At 57.4% G+C, this 25137-nt stretch overlaps 1 protein-coding gene across 1 annotated transcript in view; it reads right to left on the reverse strand.

Moving 5' to 3' along the window:
• The window catches only part of EIF4G3 (eukaryotic translation initiation factor 4 gamma 3), a gene marked incomplete in the record, with an annotated part of 86864 nt that extends 65914 nt beyond the window's left edge, over positions 1 to 20950 (reverse strand). The window contains 1 exon segment of the mRNA XM_073601479.1: positions 20666 to 20950. Coding sequence (XP_073457580.1) covers positions 20666 to 20808 — 143 coding nt within the window.
• Between the last annotated feature and the right edge of the window lie 4187 nt (positions 20951 to 25137).

Below are 25137 nucleotides of genomic sequence, written 5' to 3' on the forward strand. Positions count from 1 at the left end.
CATCAAGCCCTCCATCATCTCCGCCCCCCCCCAACTGCCGTCACCTCCGCCCCCCACCCAATTTTACCACATCAAGCCCTCCATCATCTCCGCCCCCCCAACAGCTGTCACCTCTATCATTTCCACCCCCTCAATCGCTGTCACCCCCCCCCCCCAATTTACCACATCAAGCCCTCTCCATCATCTGCGGCCCCCCCAACCGCCGTCACCTCCGCCCCCCCAATTTACCACATCAAGCCCTCCATCATCTCCGCCCCCCCCAACCGCCGTCACCTCCGCCCCCCCCCCAATTTACCACATCAAGCTCTCCATGATCTCCGCCCCCCCATCCGCCGTCACCTCGTCCCCCAACCACCTTCACCATCTCAGCCCCCCAACCGCCTTCACCTCCATCATCTCCGGCCCCAACCGCCTTCACCATCTCCGGCCCCCCAACCGCCTTCACCATCTCCGGCCCCCAACCGCCTTCACCATCTCCCGGCCCCCAACCGCCTTCACCATCTCCGGCCCCCAACCGCCTTCACCATCTCCGGCCCCCAACCGCCTTCACCATCTCCGGCCCCCAACCGCCTTCACCATCTCCGGCCCCCAACCGCCTTCACCATCTCCGGCCCCGGCCCCCAACCGCCTTCACCTCCATCATCTCCGGCCCCCAACCGCCTTCACCTCCATCATCTCTGCCCCCCAACTGCCTTCACCATCTCCGCCCCCCAACCGCCTTCACCTCCATCATCTCCGGCCCCCAACCGCCGTCACCTCGGCCCCCAACCACCTTCACCATCTCCGCCCCCCAACCGCCTTCACCTCCATCATCTCGGCCCCCAACCGCATTCACCATCTCTGCCCCCCAACCGCCTTCACCTCCATCATCTCCGGCCCCCAACCGCATTCACCATCTCCGCCCCCCAACCGCCTTCACCTCCATCATCTCTGCCCCCCAACTGCCTTCACCATCTCCGCCCCCCCAACCGCCTTCACCTCCATCATCTCCGGCCCCCAACCGCCGTCACCTCGGCCCCCAACCACCTTCACCATCTCTGCCCCCCAACCGCCTTCACCTCCATCATCTCCGGCCCCCAACCGCATTCACCATCTCTGCCCCCCAACCGCCTTCACCTCCATCATCTCCGGCCCCCAACCGCCGTCACCTCCATCATCTCCGCCCCCCCCCCAACCGCCGTCACCTCCATCATCTCCGCCCCCCCCCCAACCGCCGTCACCTCCATCATCTCCGCCCCCCCAACCGCCGTCACCTCCATCATCTCCGCCGCCCCCCCCAACCGCCGTCACCTCCATCATCTCCGCCCCTCCAACCGCCGTCACCTCCATCATCTCCGCCCCCCTCCAACCGCCGTCACCTCCATCATCTCCGCCCCCCCAACCGCCGTCACCTCCATCATCTCCGCCCCCCCAACCGCCGTCACCTCCATCATCTCCGCCCCCCCAACCGCCGTCACCTCCATCATCTCCGCCCCCCCAACCGCCGTCACCTCCATCATCTCCGCCCCCCCAACCGCCGTCACCTCCATCATCTCCGCCCCCCCAACCGCCGTCACCTCCATCATCTCCGCCCCCCCAACCGCCGTCACCTCCATCATCTCCGCCCCCCCAACTGCCGTCACCTCCATCATCTCCGCCCCCCCAACTGCCGTCACCTCCATCATCAACGCACCACCCTACTGCCGTCACCTCCATCATCTCCGCACCACCCTACCGCCGTCACCTCCATCATCTCCGCCCCTCCAACCGCCGTCACCTCCATCATCTCCGCCCCTCCAACCGCCGTCACCTCCATCATCTCCGCCCCTCCAACCGCCGTCACCTCCATCTTCTCCGCCCCCCCCCCCCAACCGCCGTCACCTCCATTATCTCCGCCCCCAACCGCCGTCACCTCCATCATCTCCGCCCCCCCCCAACCGCCGTCACCTCCATCATCTCCGGCCCCCCAACCGCTGTCACCTCCATCATCTCTGCCCCCAACCGCAGTCACCTCCATCATCTCCGCCCCCAACCGCCTTCACCTCCATCATCTCGCCCCCTCAAACGCCGTCACCCCCCCCCTCCCAATTTACCACATCAACCTCTCCATCATCTCCGCCCCCAACCGCTGTCACCTCCATCATCTCGTCCCCTCAATCGCCGTCACACCCCCCCCCCCCCCAATTTACCACATCAAGCTCTCCATCATCTTCGCCCCAAACCGCCGTCACCTCCATCATCTCTGCCCCCCCAACCGCCTTCACCTCCATCATCTCCGCCCCCCCAACCGCCTTCACCTCCATCATCTCGTCCCCTTAATCGCCGTCACCCCCCCCCCCCAATTTACCACATCAAGCTCTCCATCATCTTCGCCGTCACCTCTGCACCAAACCGCTGTCACCTCCATCATCTCCGCCCCCCAACCGCCTTCACCTCCATCAGCTCTGCCCCAAACCGCCTTCACCTCCATCATCTCCGCCTCCCAAACCGCCTTCACCTCCATCATCTCCGCCCCCCCCAACCGCCTTCACCTCCATCAGCTCCGCCCCCCCAACCGCCTTCACCTCCACCACCTCCGCCCCCAAACCGCTGTCACCTCCGCCCCCAAACCGCCGTCACCTCCGCCCCCAAACCGCCGTCACCTCCACCACCTCCGCCCCCAAACCGCCGTCACCTCCACCACCCCCGCCCCCAAACCGCCGTCACCTCCACCACCTCTGCCCCCAAACTGCCGTCACCTCCACCACCTCCACCCCCAAACTGCCGTCACCTCCAACATTTCCGCCCCTCGACCGCCGCCACCTCCATCATCTCCACCCCATACCGCCGCCACCTCCATCTTCGGCCCCCCAACCGCCGTCACCTCCATCATCTCCGCCCCCCAAACCGCCGTCACCTCCATCATCTCTGCCCCCCCAACCGCCTTCACCTCCATCATCTCCGCCCCCCCAACCGCCTTCACCTCCATCATCTCGTCCCCTTAATCGCCGTCACCCCCCCCCCCCCAATTTACCACATCAAGCTCTCCATCATCTTCGCCGTCACCTCTGCACCAAACCGCTGTCACCTCCATCATCTCCGCCCCCCAACCGCCTTCACCTCCATCAGCTCTGCCCCAAACCGCCTTCACCTCCATCATCTCCGCCTCCCAAACCGCCTTCACCTCCATCATCTCCGCCCCCCCAACCGCCTTCACCTCCATCAGCTCCGCCCCCCCAACCGCCTTCACCTCCACCACCTCCGCCCCCAAACCGCTGTCACCTCCGCCCCCAAACCGCCGTCACCTCCGCCCCCAAACCGCCGTCACCTCCGCCCCCAAACCGCCGTCACCTCCGCCCCCAAACCGCCGTCACCTCCGCCCCCAAACCGCCGTCACCTCCGCCCCCAAACCGCCGTCACCTCCACCACCCCCGCCCCCAAACCGCCGTCACCTCCACCACCTCTGCCCCCAAACTGCCGTCACCTCCACCACCTCCACCCCCAAACTGCCGTCACCTCCAACATTTCCGCCCCTCGACCGCCGCCACCTCCATCATCTCCACCCCATACCGCCGCCACCTCCATCTTCGGCCCCCCAACCGCCGTCACCTCCATCATCTCCGCCCCCCAACCGCCCGCACCGCCATCATCTCCACCCCATACCGCCGCCACCTCCATCTCCAGCCCCCAACTGCCGTCATCTCCGCCCCCCCAACCGCCGTCACCTCCATCATCTCCGCCCCCCCAACCGCCGTCACCTCCATCATCTCCGCCCCCCCAACCGCCGTCACCTCCATCATCTCCGCCCCCCCAACCGCCGTCACCTCCATCATCTCCGCCCCCCCAACCGCCGTCACCTCCATCATCTCCGCCCCCCCAACCGCCGTCACCTCCATCATCTCCGCCCCCCCAACTGCCGTCACCTCCATCATCTCCGCCCCCCCAACTGCCGTCACCTCCATCATCAACGCACCACCCTACTGCCGTCACCTCCATCATCTCCGCACCACCCTACCGCCGTCACCTCCATCATCTCCGCCCCTCCAACCGCCGTCACCTCCATCATCTCCGCCCCTCCAACCGCCGTCACCTCCATCATCTCCGCCCCTCCAACCGCCGTCACCTCCATCTTCTCCGCCCCCCCCCCCAACCGCCGTCACCTCCATTATCTCCGCCCCCAACCGCCGTCACCTCCATCATCTCCGCCCCCCCCAACCGCCGTCACCTCCATCATCTCCGGCCCCCCAACCGCTGTCACCTCCATCATCTCTGCCCCCAACCGCAGTCACCTCCATCATCTCCGCCCCCAACCGCCTTCACCTCCATCATCTCGCCCCCTCAAACGCCGTCACCCCCCCCCCTCCCAATTTACCACATCAACCTCTCCATCATCTCCGCCCCCAACCGCTGTCACCTCCATCATCTCGTCCCCTCAATCGCCGTCACACCCCCCCCCCCCCCCCAATTTACCACATCAAGCTCTCCATCATCTTCGCCCCAAACCGCCGTCACCTCCATCATCTCTGCCCCCCCAACCGCCTTCACCTCCATCATCTCCGCCCCCCCAACCGCCTTCACCTCCATCATCTCGTCCCCTTAATCGCCGTCACCCCCCCCCCCCAATTTACCACATCAAGCTCTCCATCATCTTCGCCGTCACCTCTGCACCAAACCGCTGTCACCTCCATCATCTCCGCCCCCCAACCGCCTTCACCTCCATCAGCTCTGCCCCAAACCGCCTTCACCTCCATCATCTCCGCCTCCCAAACCGCCTTCACCTCCATCATCTCCGCCCCCCCAACCGCCTTCACCTCCATCAGCTCCGCCCCCCCAACCGCCTTCACCTCCACCACCTCCGCCCCCAAACCGCTGTCACCTCCGCCCCCAAACCGCCGTCACCTCCGCCCCCAAACCGCCGTCACCTCCACCACCTCCGCCCCCAAACCGCCGTCACCTCCACCACCCCCGCCCCCAAACCGCCGTCACCTCCACCACCTCTGCCCCCAAACTGCCGTCACCTCCACCACCTCCACCCCCAAACTGCCGTCACCTCCAACATTTCCGCCCCTCGACCGCCGCCACCTCCATCATCTCCACCCCATACCGCCGCCACCTCCATCTTCGGCCCCCCAACCGCCGTCACCTCCATCATCTCCGCCCCCCAAACCGCCGTCACCTCCATCATCTCTGCCCCCCCAACCGCCTTCACCTCCATCATCTCCGCCCCCCCAACCGCCTTCACCTCCATCATCTCGTCCCCTTAATCGCCGTCACCCCCCCCCCCCCAATTTACCACATCAAGCTCTCCATCATCTTCGCCGTCACCTCTGCACCAAACCGCTGTCACCTCCATCATCTCCGCCCCCCAACCGCCTTCACCTCCATCAGCTCTGCCCCAAACCGCCTTCACCTCCATCATCTCCGCCTCCCAAACCGCCTTCACCTCCATCATCTCCGCCCCCCCAACCGCCTTCACCTCCATCAGCTCCGCCCCCCCAACCGCCTTCACCTCCACCACCTCCGCCCCCAAACCGCTGTCACCTCCGCCCCCAAACCGCCGTCACCTCCGCCCCCAAACCGCCGTCACCTCCGCCCCCAAACCGCCGTCACCTCCACCACCCCCGCCCCCAAACCGCCGTCACCTCCACCACCTCTGCCCCCAAACTGCCGTCACCTCCACCACCTCCACCCCCAAACTGCCGTCACCTCCAACATTTCCGCCCCTCGACCGCCGCCACCTCCATCATCTCCACCCCATACCGCCGCCACCTCCATCTTCGGCCCCCCAACCGCCGTCACCTCCATCATCTCCGCCCCCCAACCGCCCGCACCGCCATCATCTCCACCCCATACCGCCGCCACCTCCATCTCCAGCCCCCAACTGCCGTCACCTCCGTCCCCCAACTGCCGTCACCTCCAACTCCGTCCCCCAACCGCCCTCACCTCCATCATCTCCACCCCAAACCGCCCTCACCTCCATCATCTCCACCCCAAACCGCCGTCACCTCCATCATCTCAACCCCAAATGCCATCATTTCCGCCCCCCAACCGCCGTCACCGCCGTCACCTCCACCATCTCCGCCCCCCAACCGCCATCGCCTCCACCCCTCAATCCCCTCCATCATCTCCGCCCCCCAAACACTGTCACCTCCACCCCTCAATCGCTGTCACCTCCATCATCTCCGCACCCAATCGCCGTCACCTCCATCATCTGCGCCCCCCCCCCAGCCACCTCCCCTCCGCCCCAAACCGCCGTCACCTCCAACATTTCCGCCCCCCAACCGCCATCATCTCCGCCCCTCAACCGCCGTCACCTCCATCATCTCCACCCCAAACCACCGTCACCTCCATCATCTCCACCGTCACCTCCATCATCTCCACCCCAAACCGCCCTCACCTCCGTCATCTCCACCCCAAACCGCCGTCACCTCCATCATCTCAACCCCAAATGCCATCATTTCCGCCCCCCAACCGCCGTCACCGCAGTCACCTCCACCATCTCCGCCCCCCAACCGCCATCGCCTCCACCCCTCAATCCCCTCCATCATCTCCGCCCCCCAAACGCTGTCACCTCCACCCCTCAATCGCCGTCACCTCCATCATCTCCGCACCCAATCGCCGTCACCTCCATCATCTGCGCCCCCCCCCCAGCCACCTCCCCTCCGCCCCAAACCGCCGTCACCTCCAACATTTCCGCCCCCCAAACGCCATCATCTCCGCCCCTCAACCGCCGTCACCTCCATCATCTCCACCCCAAACCACCGTCACCTCCATCATCTCCACCGTCACCTCCATCATCTCCGCCCCTCAACCGCCTTCACCTCCATCATCTCGTCCCCTTAATCGCCGTCACCCCCCCCCTCCCCCAATTTACCACATCAAGCTCTCCATCATCTTCGCCGTCACCTCTGCACCAAACCGCTGTCACCTCCATCATCTCCGCCCCCCAACCGCCTTCACCTCCATCATCTCCGCCTCCCAAACCGCCTTCACCTCCATCATCTCCGCCCCCCCAACCGCCTTCACCTCCATCAGCTCCGCCCCCCCAACCGCCTTCACCTCCATCAGCTCCGCCCCCCCAACCGCCTTCACCTCCACCACCTCCGCCCCCAAACCGCTGTCACCTCCGCCCCCAAACCGCCGTCACCTCCACCACCTCCGCCCCCAAACCGCCGTCACCTCCACCACCCCCAAACCGCCGTCACCTCCACCACCTCTGCCCCCAAACTGCCGTCACCTCCACCACCTCCACCCCCAAACTGCCGTCACCTCCAACATTTCCGCCCCTCGACCGCCGCCACCTCCATCATCTCCACCCCATACCGCCGCCACCTCCATCTTCGGCCCCCCAACCGCCGTCACCTCCATCATCTCCGCCCCCCAACCGCCCGCACCGCCATCATCTCCACCCCATACCGCCGCCACCTCCATCTCCAGCCCCCAACTGCCGTCACCTCCATCTCCGTCCCCCAACTGCCGTCACCTCCATCTCCGTCCCCCAACTGCCGTCACCTCCATCTCCGTCCCCCAACCGCCCTCACCTCCATCATCTCCACCCCAAACCGCCCTCACCTCCGTCATCTCCACCCCAAACCGCCGTCACCTCCGTCATCTCAACCCCAAATGCCATCATTTCCGCCCCCCAACCGCCGTCACCGCAGTCACCTCCACCATCTCCGCCCCCCAACCGCCATCGCCTCCACCCCTCAATCCCCTCCATCATCTCCGCCCCCCAAACGCTGTCACCTCCACCCCTCAATCGCCGTCACCTCCATCATCTCCGCACCCAATCGCCGTCACCTCCATCATCTGCGCCCCCCCCCCAGCCACCTCCCCTCTGCCCCAAACCGCCGTCACCTCCAACATTTCCGCCCCCCAACCGCCATCATCTCCGCCCCTCAACCGCCGTCACCTCCATCATCTCCACCCCAAACCACCGTCACCTCCATCATCTCCACCGTCACCTCCATCATCTCCGCCCCTCAACCGCCGTCACCTCCATCATCTCCACCCCAAACCACCGTCACCTCCATCATCTCCACCGTCACCTCCATTATCTCCGCCCCCCAACCACCGCCACCTCCATCATCTCCGCCCCCCCAACCGCCGTCACCTCTACCCCTCAGCCGCCATCACCTCCTTTATCTCCGCCCCCACTCGCCATCACCTCCACCATCTCCGCTCCTCAACCGTCGTCACCTTCATTTTATTTTATTTATTTTATTTATTTATTTCAGGTACTTATATAGCGCCGTCAATTTACGCAGCGCTTTACATATATTTACACATATATTATACATTCACATCAGTCCCTATACCCTCAAGGAGCTTACAATCTAAGGTCCCTAACTCACATTCATACGTACTAGGGACAATTTAGACAGGATCCAATTAACCTTCCAGCATGTCTTTGTAGTGTGGGAGGAAACCGGAGAACCCGGAGGAAACCCAACACAGGGAGAACATGCAAACTCCATGCAGATAGTGTCATGGTTGGGATTCGAACCAGCGACCCTTCTTACTGCTAGGCGAGAGTGCTACCCACTACACCACTGTGCCCCCCACTACACCACTGTGCTACCCACTGCACCACTGTGCCGCCCTTCATCATCTCCATCATTTCCGCCCCTCAACCACCGTCACCTCCATCATCTCCACCCCAAACCGCCGTCACCTCCATCATCTCAGCCCCCCCAAACCCTTGTCACCTCCATCATCTCCACCCCAAACGCCATCATCTCTGCCCTTCAACCACCATTACCTCCATCATCTCCGCCCCCCAACCGCCATTTCCACCCCTCAACCGCCGTCACCTCCACATTGTGTACACTGAACACTCAGGGAAATTCCAATGACGATACAAAGATTAAAGGGAATGCAGAAATACATTGTAACAAAACATTGCCCCGCCCCCAACACATTCCATGACTCGGGATCCGCCTCTTCCTGTTCCTGCACAGCACAGCTCAGACTGGGAGAGGGAGAAGCAGCACAAGGAGCCAATTAGCTGTGCTAGAGTGAAAAAAGCATGCTGAAAGGAGGAAAGTGATAGAGAGAGGAGTTCATTGCTCCGTTGCTTCTCCTTTCACTATCCAATCACAGGCTGGGGGAGGGACAAGATCTGTCCGCCGTGTTACTGAACTGCAGCAGAGGAAAATGCAGTCTCCTGCCTCAGGGTGCATCTCAGGACAGATCATGTGACAGCAGACATCCCCCAAAGATGGATCTCATTGGCGGTTCTCCTGGAGATCAGGAGCGATGGTGATTGGCTGACACGATGCCGCAACATCTATAACAGCCGAATCCCTGAAAACAAATCACCATTACAGCTCCAATCAATGACTCCGCCTAGGCTGTGATGTCATCAGTCTGCTGCAGGCAGGAGGAGTCATTTCCTCAGTCTCCCCTCCCCCAGTGATCAGACTGTACCAATCATTACCGAAACTTTCATTCCTTGGATTCACTTCTTCCAATCACAGAGCTCAGCATCACATGTGGGCGTTACCTATGCAAATACAGCCTGCCTAGGAACGCCCACTCCTCCAGACTGACACCTCCCATCAAGGCATTTTGATATATTCATAACTCCTCCCACTGCTTACATCAGAGTACTGAGGCTGGGGATGTTCTCAGGAAGCCCCTCCCACCAGCCATGATCTGCCTGCTATAGAGAAGCACAGAGAACCGGTGATGACAAGGGGAGGGGGAGGGGATCAGTCTGTGTTCCGAGTGCCCCTCCCCCCTCTGTAGATCCTCATACTGGACTTCATGACATCATCGATCACCTTACCCTCAGATAAGCTCCACCCACAATCACTTCTTAAAGGGGAACTCTGACTTGTTCAGGGAGCTCCCGGTCAGATCTCACCACAATAGGGACACTTACCTGCTTCTGCGCTGGAGATCTTTACTTTGTCCGGATCTCGAAGGATCAGCGACCCGCCGCCCTCCGGCATCAGACGGGACCCCCCCGGGGTCACAGATCCGGGGGGCAATTCCAGGGTACTGTTGCCAAGGTTGCCAGAGGACTCCCACACACCTTACTGGAGGTGTCCTCTGATGACAGAACACGGCACAGGAGCTGACAATCGAATCCTGTGTGCTGGGAAGGCGGGACCCGCTCCAACATTCAGCCAATCACAGAGCTACAATGCATTAAAGGGGAGGGGTCATCATGAAAACCAACTTCTTCCTCCTACTGTAGCCTATAGAATGAAAAGGGAGGAGAAAGATGGTTGCTACGAGCAACAAAAACACGATGTACATGGGGCCCCGAGTGAGGTAGGTACATGGGGTGTGTACACAGAGCGTGGTAGGTACATGGGGTGTGTACACAGAGCGTGGTAGGTACATGGGGTGTGTACACAGAGCGAGGCAGGTACATGGGGTGTGTACACAGAGCGAGGCAGGTACATGGGGTGTGTACACAGAGCGAGGCAGGTACATGGGGTGTGTACACAGAGCGAGGCAGGTACATGGGGTGTGTATACAGAGTGTGGTAGGTACATGGGGTGTGTACACAGAGCGAGGCAGGTACATGGGGTGTGTACACAGAGCGAGGCAGGTACATGGGGTGTGTATACAGAGTGTGGTAGGTACATGGGGTGTGTACACAGAGCGAGGCAGGTACATGGGGTGTGTACACAGAGCGAGGCAGGTACATGGGGTGTGTACACAGAGCGAGGTAGGTACATGGGGTGTGTACACAGAGCGAGGTAGGTACATGGGGTGTGTGTATACAGAGCGAGGTAGGTACATGGGGTGTGTGTATACAGAGTGAGGTAGGTACATGGGGTGTGTGTATACAGAGCGAGGTAGGTACATGGGGTGTGTGTATACAGAGCGAGGTAGGTACATGGGGTGTGTGTATACAGAGCGAGGTAGGTACATGGGGTGTGTGTATACAGAGCGAGGCAGGTACATGGGGTGTGTATACAGAGTGTGGTAGGTACATGGGGTGTGTATACAGAGTGTGGTAGGTACATGGGGTGTGTGTATACAGAGCGAGGCAGGTACATGGGGTGTGTGTATACAGAGCGAGGCAGGTACATGGGGTGTGTGTATACAGAGCGAGGCAGGTACATGGGGTGTGTATACAGAGTGTGGTAGGTACATGGGGTGTGTGTATACAGAGCGAGGCAGGTACATGGGGTGTGTATACAGAGTGTGGTAGGTACATGGGGTGTGTGTATACAGAGTGAGGCAGGTACATGGGGTGTGTATACAGAGTGTGGTAGGTACATGGGGTGTGTATACAGAGTGAGGTAGGTACATGGGGGGTGTATACAGAGTGAGGTACATGGGGCGTGTACACAGGAGTGTGGTAGGTACATGGGGTGTGTATACAGAGTGAGGTAGGTACATGGGGCGTGTACACAGGAGCGAGGTAGGTAGGCACAGGAGGTGTACACATACTATAGGGGGGGAGGGGACAGTAGATAAATGTATAATGTGTAAGGGGTGGGTAAGTAGGTGCATAATAAATATACCCATACATAGGAGGTAGGTACCCCTAGGGAGGTAGGCATGTGCTGTGTGTATATAGTGGGATGAATGTATATGTGCACAGGAGAGGTAGGTACCCATTGGGTGAGCAGTTAGATATGTACTGGGGGGGAGGGGGAGAGATATATATAGGGGGTAGGTATATATAAGGTGGGTGTAAATAGGAAGGTAGGTGTCCACAGGCTGAAGAAGGTGTATCTAGGTAGGTGTGTCTATAGCAGGTAAGTATAATTGGAGTGGGTAGGTATATATAGAGTTATATATGAGGTAGGTACACATTAGAGCTGCACGATCGTTAAGAATCGGTATGACGATTTTTTTCCCCCTTGTGATATTAAAGTATTTCCCGATTCTTTCTATGCAGAGAGTTCTCTCTACTCTGACAGCCGTCTGCCAAGAATCACAACATTCTTTATCACAGGAAGTGAAGTGGAAACATTGTAACAATTTGTCCTTTTAGATGAATGGAAAAGACTTCAGAGTGTAAATCGGGAAGTTTAACCTCTGAACCTTTTTCTGACATTTGTTGTTTTCAAGTTTTAAAAGTTTTTTTTTTTTCCCCTCGCTAAAAAATTACTTCAAACCCCCAAACATTATATATACATATATTTTAGTAGAGACCCTAGAGAATAAAATGGTGGTTGTCACACGGTATTTGTGCAGCGATCGCTCAAATCGCAATTTTTTGGGAGGAAAATTACTTTAATAAAAAAAAACAACTAACATTCACCTAATTCTTTTTTTTTTTATGTAGAATGTGAAAGATTTTACACCGAGAGAATCGTGATCTTTATTCTAAGAAAAAAAACAAAAAACCCAGATTCTCGTTCTGGCCGGAATCATGCAGCTCTAATATATATATATATGAGGTAGGTACACATAATGTATACATATATATTTCTAACTAGGTATATATATACCCCCCCTCCGTATATGTAGGTAGGTGGATGTACAAGGTATGTAGAGGAAGATCCCCCCATAGAAGGACCCCTGGTGGTCGATGTACAGAGAGGTTGGTAGGTATATGAAGGTAAGTTGTGGTTATGTTCCCCCCCCCCATGTCTATAGGTAGGTACCCCCCCCCCCCCTCCCCCCATGTCTATAGGTAGGTACCCCCCCCCCCTCCCCCCATGTCTATAGGTAGGTACCCCCCCTCCCCCCATGTCTATAGGTAGGTACCCCCCCCCTCCCCCCATGTCTATAGGTAGGTACCCCCCCCTCCCCCCATGTCTATAGGTAGGTACCCCCCCCTCCCCCCATGTCTATAGGTAGGTACCCCCCCCTCCCCCCATGTCTATAGGTAGGTACCCCCCCCTCCCCCCCTGTCTATAGGTAGGTACCCCCCCCTCCCCCCCTGTCTATAGGTAGATACCGCCCTCCCGGGAGATAATAGAAGGAAGAGCCCCGATATGTAGGTAGGTGTATATCCACTCACAGGCCGTACATAGAAGGACCCCCGGTGGGTGGTAGGTCGGCCTCCTTCATCTCCATAGGTAGGGGTCTGTAGAGGTAGGTGGCTCCCGGTAGATAAGAGGAAGGGTCTGGATAGGTAGGTGTCCGGCGTACATACAAGGTGTTGGAAAAGTTCCTCAGAGATTCTCCTCCATAGAGATCTGATAACATCACACAGTTCCTGCAGATTTATCGGCTTCACATCCATGATGCCAAATCTCCCGTCCCACCACATCCCAAAAGTGCTCTATTGGATGAGATGTGGTGAGTGTGGAGACCATTGGAGTACAGAGACCTCATTGTCCAGTGATACCCCATCCCCCACCACCAGCCTGAACCGGAGACATCCCATCCCCCACACCATTACACCCCCACCACCAGCCTGAACCGGAGACATCCCATCCCCCACACCATTACACCCCCACCACCAGCCTGAACCGGTGATATCCCATCCCCCACACCATTACACCCCCACCACCAGCCTGAACCGGTGATATCCCATCCCCCACACCATTACACCTCCACCACCAGCCTGAACCGGTGATATCCCATCCCCCACACCATTACACCCCCACCACCAGCCTGAACCGGTGATATCCCATCCCCCACACCATAACACCCCCACCACCAGCCTGAACCGGTGATATCCCATCCCCCACACCATTACACCCCCACCACCAGCCTGAACCGGTGATACCCCATCCCCCACACCATTACACCCCCACCACCAGCCTGAACCAGTGATATCCCATCCCCCACACCATTACACCCCCACCACCAGCCTGAACCGGTGATACCCCATCCCCCACACCATTACACCCCCACCACCAGCCTGAACCGGTGATATCCCATCCCCCACACCATTACACCCCCACCACCAGCCTGAACCGGAGACATCCCATCCCCCACACCATTACACCCCCACCACCAGCCTGAACCGGAGACATCCCATCCCCCACACCATTACACCCCCACCACCAGCCTGAACCGGAGACATCCCATCCCCCACACCATTACACCCCCACCACCAGCCTGAACCGGAGACATCCCATCCCCCACACCATTACACCCCCACCACCAGCCTGAACCGGTGATATCCCATCCCCCACACCATTACACCCCCACCACCAGCCTGAACCGGTGATATCCCATCCCCCACACCATTACACCCCCACCACCAGCCTGAACCGGTGATATCCCATCCCCCACACCATTACACCTCCACCACCAGCCTGAACCGGTGATACCCCATCCCCCACACCATTACACCCCCACCACCAGCCTGAACCGGTGATATCCCATCCCCCACACCATTACACCCCCACCACCAGCCTGAACCGGTGATATCCCATCCCCCACACCATTACACCCCCACCACCAGCCTGAACCGGTGATATCCCATCCCCCACACCATTACACCCCCACCACCAGCCTGAACCGGTGATATCCCATCCCCCACATCATTACACCCCCCACCACCAGCCTGAACCGGTGATACCCCATCCCCCACACCATCACCACCAGCCTGAACCGGTGATACCCCATCCCCCACACCATTACACCCCCACCACCAGCCTGAACCGGAGACATCCCATCCCCCACACCATTACACCCCCACCACCAGCCTGAACCGGTGATATCCCATCCCCCACACCATTACACCCCCACCACCAGCCTGAACCGGTGATATCCCATCCCCCACACCATTACACCCCCACCACCAGCCTGAACCGGTGATATCCCATCCCCCACACCATTACACCCCCACCACCAGCCTGAACCGGTGATATCCCATCCCCCACATTATTACACCCCCACCACCAGCCTGAACCGGTGATATCCCATCCCCCACACCATTACACCCCCACCACCAGCCTGAACCGGTGATATCCCATCCCCCACACCATTACACCCCCACCACCAGCCTGAACCGGTGATACCCCATCCCCCACACCATTACACCCCCACCACCAGTCTGAACCGGTGATACCCCATCCCCCACACCATTACACCCCCACCACCAGCCTGAACCGGTGATATCCCATCCCCCACACCATTACGCCCCCACCACCAGCCTGAACCGGTGATACCCCATCCCCCACACCATTACATCCCCCACCACCAGCCTGAACCGGTGATATCCCATCCCCCACACCATTACACCTCCACCACCAGCCTGAACCGGTGATATCCCATCCCCCACACCATTACACCCCCACCACCAGCCTGAACCGGTGATATCCCATCCCCCACACCATTACACCCCCACCACCAGTCTGAACCGGTGATATCCCATCCCCCACACCATTACACCCCCACCACCAGCCTGAACCGGTGATATCCCATCCCCCACACCATTACACCCCCACCACCAGCCTGAACCGGTGATATCCCATCCCCCACACCATTACACCCCCACCACCAGTCTGAACCGGTGATATCCCATCCCCCACACCATTACACCCCCACCACCAGCCTGAACCGGTGATATCCCATCCCCCACACCATTACACCCCCACCACCAGCCTGAACCAGTGATATCCCATCCCCCACACCATTACACCCCCACCACCAGCCTGAACCAGTGATATCCCATCCCCCACACCATTACACCCCCACCACCAGCCTGAACCGGTGATATCCCATCCCCCACACCATTACACCCCCACCACCAGCCTGAACCGGTGATATCCCATCCCCCACACCATTACACCCCCACCACCATCCTGAACCGGTGATACCCCATCCCCCACACCATTACACCCCCCACCACCAGCCTGAACCGGTGATATCCCATCCCCCACACCATTACACCCCCACCACCAGCCTGAACCAGTGATACCCCATCCCCCACACCATCACCACCAGCCTGAACCGGTGATACCCCATCCCCCACACCATTACACCCCCACCACCAGCCTGAACCGGTGATATCCCATCCCCCACACCATTACACCCCCCACCACCAGCCTGAACCGGTGATATCCCATCCCCCACACCATTACACCCCCACCACCAGCCTGAACCGGTGATATCCCATCCCCCACACCATTACACCCCCACCACCAGCCTGAACCACTGATATCCCATCCCCCACACCATTACACCCCCACCACCAGCCTGAACCGGTGATATCCCATCCCCCACACCATTACACCCCCACCACCAGCCTGAACCGGTGATATCCCATCCCCCACACCATTACACCCCCACCACCAGTCTGAACCAGTGATATCCCATCCCCCACACCATTACACCCTCACCACCAGCCTGAACCGGTGATATCCCATCCCCCACACCATTACACCCCCACCACCAGCCTGAACCGGTGATATCCCATCCCCCACACCATTACACCCCCACCACCAGCCTGAACCAGTGATATCCCATCCCCCACACCATTACACCCCCACCACCAGCCTGAACCTGTGATACCCCATCCCCCACACCATTACACCCCACCACCAGCCTGAACCGGTGATATCCCATCCCCCATACCATTACACCCCCACCACCAGCCTGAACCGGTGATACCCCATCCCCCACACCATTACACCCCCACCACCAGCCTGAACCGGTGATATCCCATCCCCCACACCATTACACCCCCACCACCAGTCTGAACCGGTGATACCCCATCCCCCACACCATTACACCCCCACCACCAGCCTGAACCGGTGATATCCCATCCCCCACACCATTACACCCCCACCACCAGTCTGAACCGGTGATACCCCATCCCCCACACCATTACACCCCCACCACCAGCCTGAACCGGTGATATCCCATCCCCCATACCATTACACCCCCACCACCAGCCTGAACCGGTGATATCCCATCCCCCACACCATTACACCCCCACCACCAGCCTGAACCGGTGATATCCCATCCCCCACACCATTACACCCCCACCACCAGTCTGAACCGGTGATACCCCATCCCCCACACCATTACACCCCCACCACCAGCCTGAACCGGTGATATCCCATCCCCCACACCATTACACCCCCACCACCAGCCTGAACCGGTGATATCCCATCCCCCACACCATTACACCTCCACCACCAGCCTGAACCGGTGATATCCCATCCCCCCACACCATTACACCCCCACCACCAGCCTGAACCGGTGATACCCCATCCCCCACACCATTACACCCCCACCACCAGCCTGAACCGGTGATATCCCATCCCCCACACCATTACACCCCCTCCACCAGCCTGAACCAGTGATATCCCATCCCCCACACCATTACACCTCCACCACCAGCCTGAACCGGTGATACCCCATCCCCCACACCATTACACCCCCACCACCAGCCTGAACCGGTGATATCCCATCCCCCACACCATTACACCCCCACCACCAGCCTGAACCGGTGATATCCCATCCCCCACACCATTACACCCCCACCACCAGCCTGAACCGGTGATACCCCATCCCCCACACCATTACACCCCCACCACCAGCCTGAACCGGTGATATCCCATCCCCCACACCATTACACCTCCACCATCAGCCTGAACCGGTGATATCCCATCCCCCACACCATTACACCCCCACCACCAGCCTGAACCGGTGATATAAGGCAGGATGGATTGATGCACCAAATTCTGCCCCCACCATCAGAATGTCGGAGGTGAAATCCAGACTCATCAGACCAGACAACGGTTTTCCATTCTTCTATTGTCCAGTTTTGGTGATCCTGTGCCAATTGTAGCCTCAGTTTCCTGTTCTTAGCTGACAGGAGTGGCACCCGGTGTGGTCTTCTGCTGCTGTAGTCCATCTGCTTCAAGATTGGATGTGTTGTGTGTTCAGAGATGGTATTCTGCATACCTTGGATGTAACGAGAGGTTATTGGAGTTACTGTTGTCTTTCTATCATCTGGAACCAGTCTGCCCATTCTCCTCTGACCTCAACAAGGCATTTTCCTCCACACAACTGCCGCTCACTAGATATTTTCTCTTTTTCCCACCATTCTCTGTAATCCCGAGAGATGGTTGTGTGTGAAAATCCCAGAAATCCTCAGACCGGCCCGTCTGCCACCAACAATCATGCCACGTTCAAAGTCACCCAGATCCCCTTTCTTCCCCATTCTGATGCAGCAAGTCGTCTTCTCCGCGTCTAGAGGCCTAAATGCAGGGAGTCGCTGCCGTGTGATTAGTAATTTGTGTTACCGAGCAACTGAACAAACAGGTGTACCTAATAAAGTGTCCAGGGAGTGTGTGAAGGTAGGTAGGCGAGTCCCCAATCATCTATATAGGTAGGTCCCCTTCCCCCAATCATAGAAGGACCTCCTAGGCCCAGGTAGGTGTCCCAGTTCTCCCCTCACAGAAGGATACGTGTTGGAAGGGGGCAGGGCCGGGGTAGGTAGGTGTGTAGGTAAGTCGGTGTCCCCAGTAAGTCACAGAAGGATATGCAGCATTGGGTGGGAGCAGAACCTGGATAGGTAGGTGTCTATGTATGGAGGTAGGTGTCCCCGGTAAGTCACAGAAGGACATGGGGGGGGGTCAGGGCCCTGAAAAGGTAGGTGTGTACGTAGGTGTCCGATGTATATATGGTGGAAGATGTATGTAGGTAGGTGTCCCCGGTAAATCACAGAATACGCGGCGTTGGGTGGGGGCAGAGCCCAGGTAGGTGTCTATGGAGGTAGGTGTCCCTGGTAAGTCACAGGAGGATATGTGTTGGGTGGGGGCAGGGCCCGGATTGGTAGGTGTGTGTACAGAGGTAGATTCCTTAAGAGGTAAGTGTCCAGTGTGTGTATAGAGGTAGGTGGGTGTCTATGGAGGGGTGTATAGAGGTAGGTGGGTGTCTATGGAGGGGTGTATAGAGGTAGGTAGGTGTCTATGGAGGGGTGTATAGAGGTAGGTGGGTGTCTATGGAGGGGTGTATAGAGGTAGGTAGGTGTCCGGTGTCTATGGAGGGGTGTATAGAGGTAGGTGGGTGTCTATGGAGGGGTGTATAGAGGTAGGTAGGTGTCCGGTGTCTATGGAGGGGTGTACAGAGGTAGGTGGGTGTCTATGGAGGGGTGTATAGAGGTAGGTGGGTGTCTATGGAGGGGGTGTATAGAGGTAGGTAGGTGTCCGGTGTCTATGGAGGGGTGTACAGAGGTAGGTGGGTGTCTATGGAGGGGTGTATAGAGGTAGGTGGGTGTCTATGGAGGGGTGTATAGAGGTAGGTAGGTGTCCGGTGTCTATGGAGGGGTGTACAGAGGTAGGTGGGTGTCTATGGAGGGGTGTATAGAGGTAGGTGGGTGTCTATGGAGGGGTGTATAGAGGTAGGTGGGTGTCTATGGAGGGGTGTATAGAGGTAGGTAGGTGGGTGTCTATGGAGGGGTGTATAGAGGTAGGTGGGTGTCTATGGAGGGGTGTATAGAGGTAGGTGGGTGTCTATGGAGGGGTGTATAGAGGTAGGTGGGTGTCTATGGAGGGGTGTATAGAGGTAGGTGGGTGTCTATGGAGGGGTGTATAGAGGTAGGTGGGTGTCCGGTGTCTATGGAGGGGTGTACAGAGGTAGGTGGGTGTCCGGTGTCTATGGAGGGGTGTATAGAGGTAGGTAGGTGTCCGGTGTCTATGGAGGGGTGTATAGAGGTAGGTAGGTGTCCGGTGTCTATGGAGGGGTGTATAGAGGTAGGTGGGTGTCTATGGAGGGGGTGTATAGAGGTAGGTAGGTGTCCGGTGTCTATGGAGGGGTGTACAGAGGTAGGTGGGTGTCCGGTGTCTATGGAGGGGTGTATAGAGGTAGGTAGGTGTCCGGTGTCTATGGAGGGGTGTATAGAGGTAGGTAGGTGGGTGTCTATGGAGGGGTGTATAGAGGTAGGTGGGTGTCCGGTGTCTATGGAGGGGTGTATAGAGGTAGGTAGGTGTCCGGTGTCTATGGAGGGGTGTATAGAGGTAGGTGGGTGTCCGGTGTCTATGGAGGGGTGTATAGAGGTAGGTAGGTGTCTATGGAGGGGTGTATAGAGGTAGGTAGGTGTCCGGTGTCTATGGAGGGGTGTATAGAGGTAGGTAGGTGGGTGTCTATGGAGGGGTGTATAGAGGTATGTAGGTGTCCGGTGTCTATGGAGGGGTGTATAGAGGTAGGTAGGTGTCTATGGAGGGGTGTACAGAGGTAGGTAGGTGTCCGGTGTCTATGGAGGGGTGTATAGAGGTAGGTAGGTGTCCGGTGTAGGTGTGTGTACACAGGTAGGTATTAGGTAAGTGTCCCCAGTGTAGGTAGGTGTGTGTATAGAAGTGTCCTCGGTTCCCCTCTCACAGAAGGATACGTGGCGTGGGGGGGGGGGCAAGGCCCAGGTAGGTAGGTGTGTAGGTAAGTGGGTGCCCCGGTGTTTATGGAGGGTTGTGTACAGAGGTAGGCGTCCACGGTGTATATATGGAGGTAGGTGTCCGGAGTATAGAGGTAAGTGTACACAGACAGGTAGGTAGGGGTGTACAGAGGTAAGTGTCCCCGGTGTACAGACAGGTAGGTAGGTGTCCCCGGTTTAGGGGAGTGTACACAGACAGGTATCCCCGGTGTAGGTAAGTATCCCCGGTGTAGGTAGGTATTAGGTAGGTATCCCCGGTGTACAGAGGTAAGTATCCCCGGTGTAGGTAGGTATTAGGTAGGTATCCCCGGTGTACAGAGGTAGGTGTCCCCGGTGTAGGTAGGTATTAGGTAGGTATCCCCGGTGTACAGAGGTAGGTATCCCCGGTGTAGGTAAGTATCCCCGGTGTAGGTAGGTATCCCCGGTTCCCCCCTCACAGAAGGATACGCGGCGGCGTTGGGTGGGGGGGGCAGGGCCCGGATCCCGGTGGTGGGCGGAGCCGGCGGGCCGGTTGGGGGAGGGGGAGGCCCGGTTGGGGTTCCGGTGGGGGGGTTGGCGGATTTGAGGACCGCTTTGTGCGGGAGACTCATGGCCGCGGCGGCGGGCTCAGGTTCTGCTCTTCATGGGCGCCGCTCGGTTGGGGGAGGGGGGAGGGGGGTTGCCGGTAGGTTCTCCTCACTCACAGACCGGAGCATCCAACATGGCGCTGCGTCCGCCTCCAGCAGTCCGGCAGGACGGACACTCGGCGATCTCCGGACGGCTTCGGCTCAGCTCGGAGCGACGGCAAGAGCGTTCGGCGATCTCCGGAAACCCTCGGCTGCGTCGGCACACGACTTCGGCTTCTTCCGTACGGACTCGGAAACCTTCGGCCCGGCCTCCGATTCAGCCCGACGGAGCTTCGGCCGGCATTCCTGTGAAAGAACTCCGCCAGCCGGGGGGCGGAGCCAGTGCCGGCATCATCAGCGCCGGAGCTCGGCAATGTTCGGAAAGAGGCGTGGCCATGTCAGGCTGATCTGACAGCTGGGCGGTCCAACCGGCAGAGCGCTGATTGGGCGGGGGCGTGGCCGAGTGACAGGCTCGGTAGGTTTCGGGAGAGATCGGGTGATGAAATGAGGAAAAGCTTTGTCTCCCCCTGCAGGGCGCCTCCGGACACTGCGGCGGAAGTGATCCCCAGTCACTGGAAGCAGATCTGCCACCCCGCAGCACCGCCCCTTGTAGGAGGAGCCAGACCTCCTGTACTGAACCTTCTACTATGCAAGGTCTCCCTCCATCAGGAGAGCCTGGTGCCGCATACTTTTTATATAAGTAATTTATAAATCATTATTTTTTTTAGAATATCATGTATTAAAAACTTTTTTTTTTTAGTTTCATTTATGAAAGCATTAAAATGAAAAAATATATAAAAATATAATATTTTATGGTAATACTTTAACAATGAACACAAAAAATAAAAGATATTTATAAATAAACTTTTATTTGTTTTAATTTGTTTCATTTTATTTTAAGAGTTTTTAAAAATAATTATTTAAAAAAGTCTTTAAAAAAAAGTCTTACAATAGAATATAATTCTTTTTATTATAACTTTTATTTATTTTATACATTTATTAAAGTATTAAAATAAAATATTTAAAAAATGTAATAATGTTATTTATTATTTTTAGTTTGTTTCTTTTATTATTAATTTATACAAATATAATAATTCTTTTAACTTTTATTTTTTTCAATTATTATTAAAGTCTTCAAATATAATTTTATTTTAATACTTTATTACATTAAAAAAAAAATTAAAATAAAAAAAATACATATTTAAAGACTTTTAATTTTAAATTATTTTTAAAAAGTCTTAAAAATAAATTATATTCTAACTTTTTAAAGTAAATGTTTTATATTTTATTTTTTTTTAACTTGTTTATTGTAATCTCTCATTCCTTATTAAATAATATGTTTGTAATATTTTAATTATTTTTTTCTTACTTTTATTTAATTTTTTTTTTTTAATTCATTATTTATTTTTATAATAATTAAAATAAAAAACAAAAATGACTGCAAATTGCCTCGCACCATTTCCTGCTGTAAGATGGCGGGGGGAGGGGGTTTACAATCATTCAGTGTGCTACTTATTATGTATCTGCAATAAGAAAAGGTGATCATCTGTGTTTCACCCGGTACCCAATCAGCGCAGGTGTTAGTGTTTAGTAATATCACCAATCACAAATTCTCTTTAATGGACACCACCTATCTTTAGCACCGCCCAGGAGGAACATCCAACCATCACATGACTGCAGCCCGCCCGCCCGCCCTCCCTCCTGAATGTCGCCCTCCAGTGGGGTGAGGAGGAATGGCAGTTGGTAGGCCGGTGATGTCAGCCCCGCTCATGGCATTCCCCCTTCCAGGTCCGGGGCGGGGGGGGGGGTATTATTAGTCCAATGGAAGCTGTGTGTCATCTCCTGCCAACAGCACTGCAATGGTTACCTGCCGAGGCATCAGAGTGTCACATGACCTCCTCCAGGAGCTAGGTGGGGGGAGGGGTCATCGAGGGATGGAGGAGAGTGGGGGCTGGGAGAACATCAGCCAATAGGAGAGCTGGAGGCAGACACATGAGCCAATGTGAGGCGGAGCAATGGTCACGAGCCAGAAAGGAAGCAGGCATGTGGAGCCAATAGGAGGCAGGCAGACTAAGCAGGGGCGTGGTGCTTGTGCAAGCAGGAGCAGCTCATGGCAGGCGGGGGGGGGGGGGGGCGTAGTGGCCCCTTCTTTACACAGCATCTCACAGGGATTTAGTTTGTGGCTATAAAATGGATAAGCCCTCCGATATTTATACAGGCCGTCTGATGTGTCAGAGTCCCCCTTCCAGGTATTTATTACCTCTCACAGGACCGCCCCCCCCAATGCCTTTGTCTGCTTTTCGGCGCCATCTAGATCACCATGTATTTCATGTACTGAGATGGTAAGTCCTGGTGTCTTGGTGTTCACAGATGTCTGATGCAAATCAGCCCCTGCTGCAGCCTCTCACCTTGTGACTTGCTACACAGTTACACTGTACGGTCTGATCACTGGGGGAGGGGAGACTGAGGAAATGCTTCATCCTGCCTGCAGCAGACTGATGACATCATCTCAGCCTAGGCAAAGTCATTGAGTGGAGCGAAGGGACGGCTATTTAATGATAAAAGGTGATAAGGAATGAAAAATGATCTGGTTGTGTATATTGTGACAGATCGGAAGGTCGTCATACACAGGTCAGAGAACAGCATATGAGGAGCGCCCGGGCCCCCTGTTGGGCGTAGGAGGAGCGCCCGGGCCCCCTGTTGGGCGTAGGAGGAGCGCCCGGGCCCCCCTGTTGGGCGTAGGAGGAGCGCCCGGGCCCCCCTGTTGGGCGTAGGAGGAGCGCCCGGGCCCCCCTGTTGGGCGTAGGAGGAGCGCCCGGGGCCCCCTGTTGGGCGTAGGAGGAGCGCCCGGGGCCCCCTGTTGGGCGTAGGAGGAGCGCCCGGGCCCCCTGTTGGGCGTAGGAGGAGCGCCCGGGCCCCCTGTTGGGCGTAGGAGGAGCGCCCGGGCCCCCCTGTTGGGCGTAGGAGGAGCGCCCGGGCCCCCCTGTTGGGCGTAGGAGGAGCGCCCGGGCCCCCCTGTTGGGCGTAGGAGGAGCGCCCGGGCCCCCCTGTTGGGCGTAGGAGGAGCGCCCGGGCCCCCCTGTTGGGCGTAGGAGGAGCGCCCGGGCCCCCCTGTTGGGCGTAGGAGGAGCGCCCGGGCCCCCTGTTGGGCGTAGGAGGAGCGCCCGGGCCCCCTGTTGGGCGTAGGAGGAGCGCCCGGGCCCCCTGTTGGGCGTAGGAGGAGCGCCCGGGCCCCCTGTTGGGCGTAGGAGGAGCGCCCGGGCCCGCTATTGGGGCATAGGAGGAGCGCCCCGGCCCGCTATTGGGGCATAGGAGAAGCGCCCCGGTCGGTATTCTAGGAATGGTTGGGAAAGCTATGGATAGGTAGGACTCTGTGTGATTCTCCATGGCAGCCATTCTCAGCAGGGTTCCTGTTGGGGGCACCTCTACACTGGTCACCAATACAGGTGGGGGGGGGCACCTCTAGACTGGTCACCAATACAGGTGTGGGGGGGGCACCTCTAGACTGGCCACCAATAATGAAGGGGGGAGCCTCTCCACTGACCAATACTGGGGGATGGTGGAACTTCTACCCTTTAAGCTGGGGTTCCCGGAGACCCAGGGAATATTGAAGGGTTCCCCCAGGGTAGAAAGTGGCTGGATGGGGTGGGGTTGCAGTGACAATGGTTGTTCAGTGACATTGTAGAAGGGTTCCCACCCACACCAACCACAATGTGATTGGCAGGAGATGGGCATCAGATGAGGAAACACATTGGAGGATGTTTGTACTTCGGTCTCTCTTGTAGTCTCTGCCAAAGAAGCCACAGATTTGCAGCGCCTTTCCGAAAAATAAAACACGGCTCAACCTAATGAAGTCCGCCCCCCCAATCTGGCCCCCTATCCCATGTGTGTTCAATAAGAATGACCCCCCCACCCCCCACCCCCATACATTCCTTCCTCAGATCAGAAACAGATGGAAGTGAATGCTAATCCCAGGCTCTAACAGCCTTCATAGAGTGGCCGGTGAGTGCTGGGGCCCCATCTGAAATCAGCCCCCTTATAGGGCCCAGTTTGACACGACACATACTATCCAAAGAGACCCCGGGGAAAGCTGGGCAGAAAGAAACTACCCCCATGGAGCCGGCCCTGTAAGGGGATCTTCATACTGGAGGAACTTTCTTTGAACCATAAAATATATTTCTGCACTGCTTGAAGAAGAATCAACCTGCCGGTCTATGGAGGGCTCCCGCTCCTCATTCTTTTTGGCGTCAAAAGGAAAATCTGATTTTGAAGGAACACAACTAAACCTGGAGGTCCTGAATGCCACCTCCTTAC

Source organism: Aquarana catesbeiana, linkage group LG10 (assembly GCF_042186555.1).
Source record: "Aquarana catesbeiana isolate 2022-GZ linkage group LG10, ASM4218655v1, whole genome shotgun sequence".
Classification (NCBI taxonomy): domain Eukaryota; kingdom Metazoa; phylum Chordata; class Amphibia; order Anura; family Ranidae; genus Aquarana; species Aquarana catesbeiana.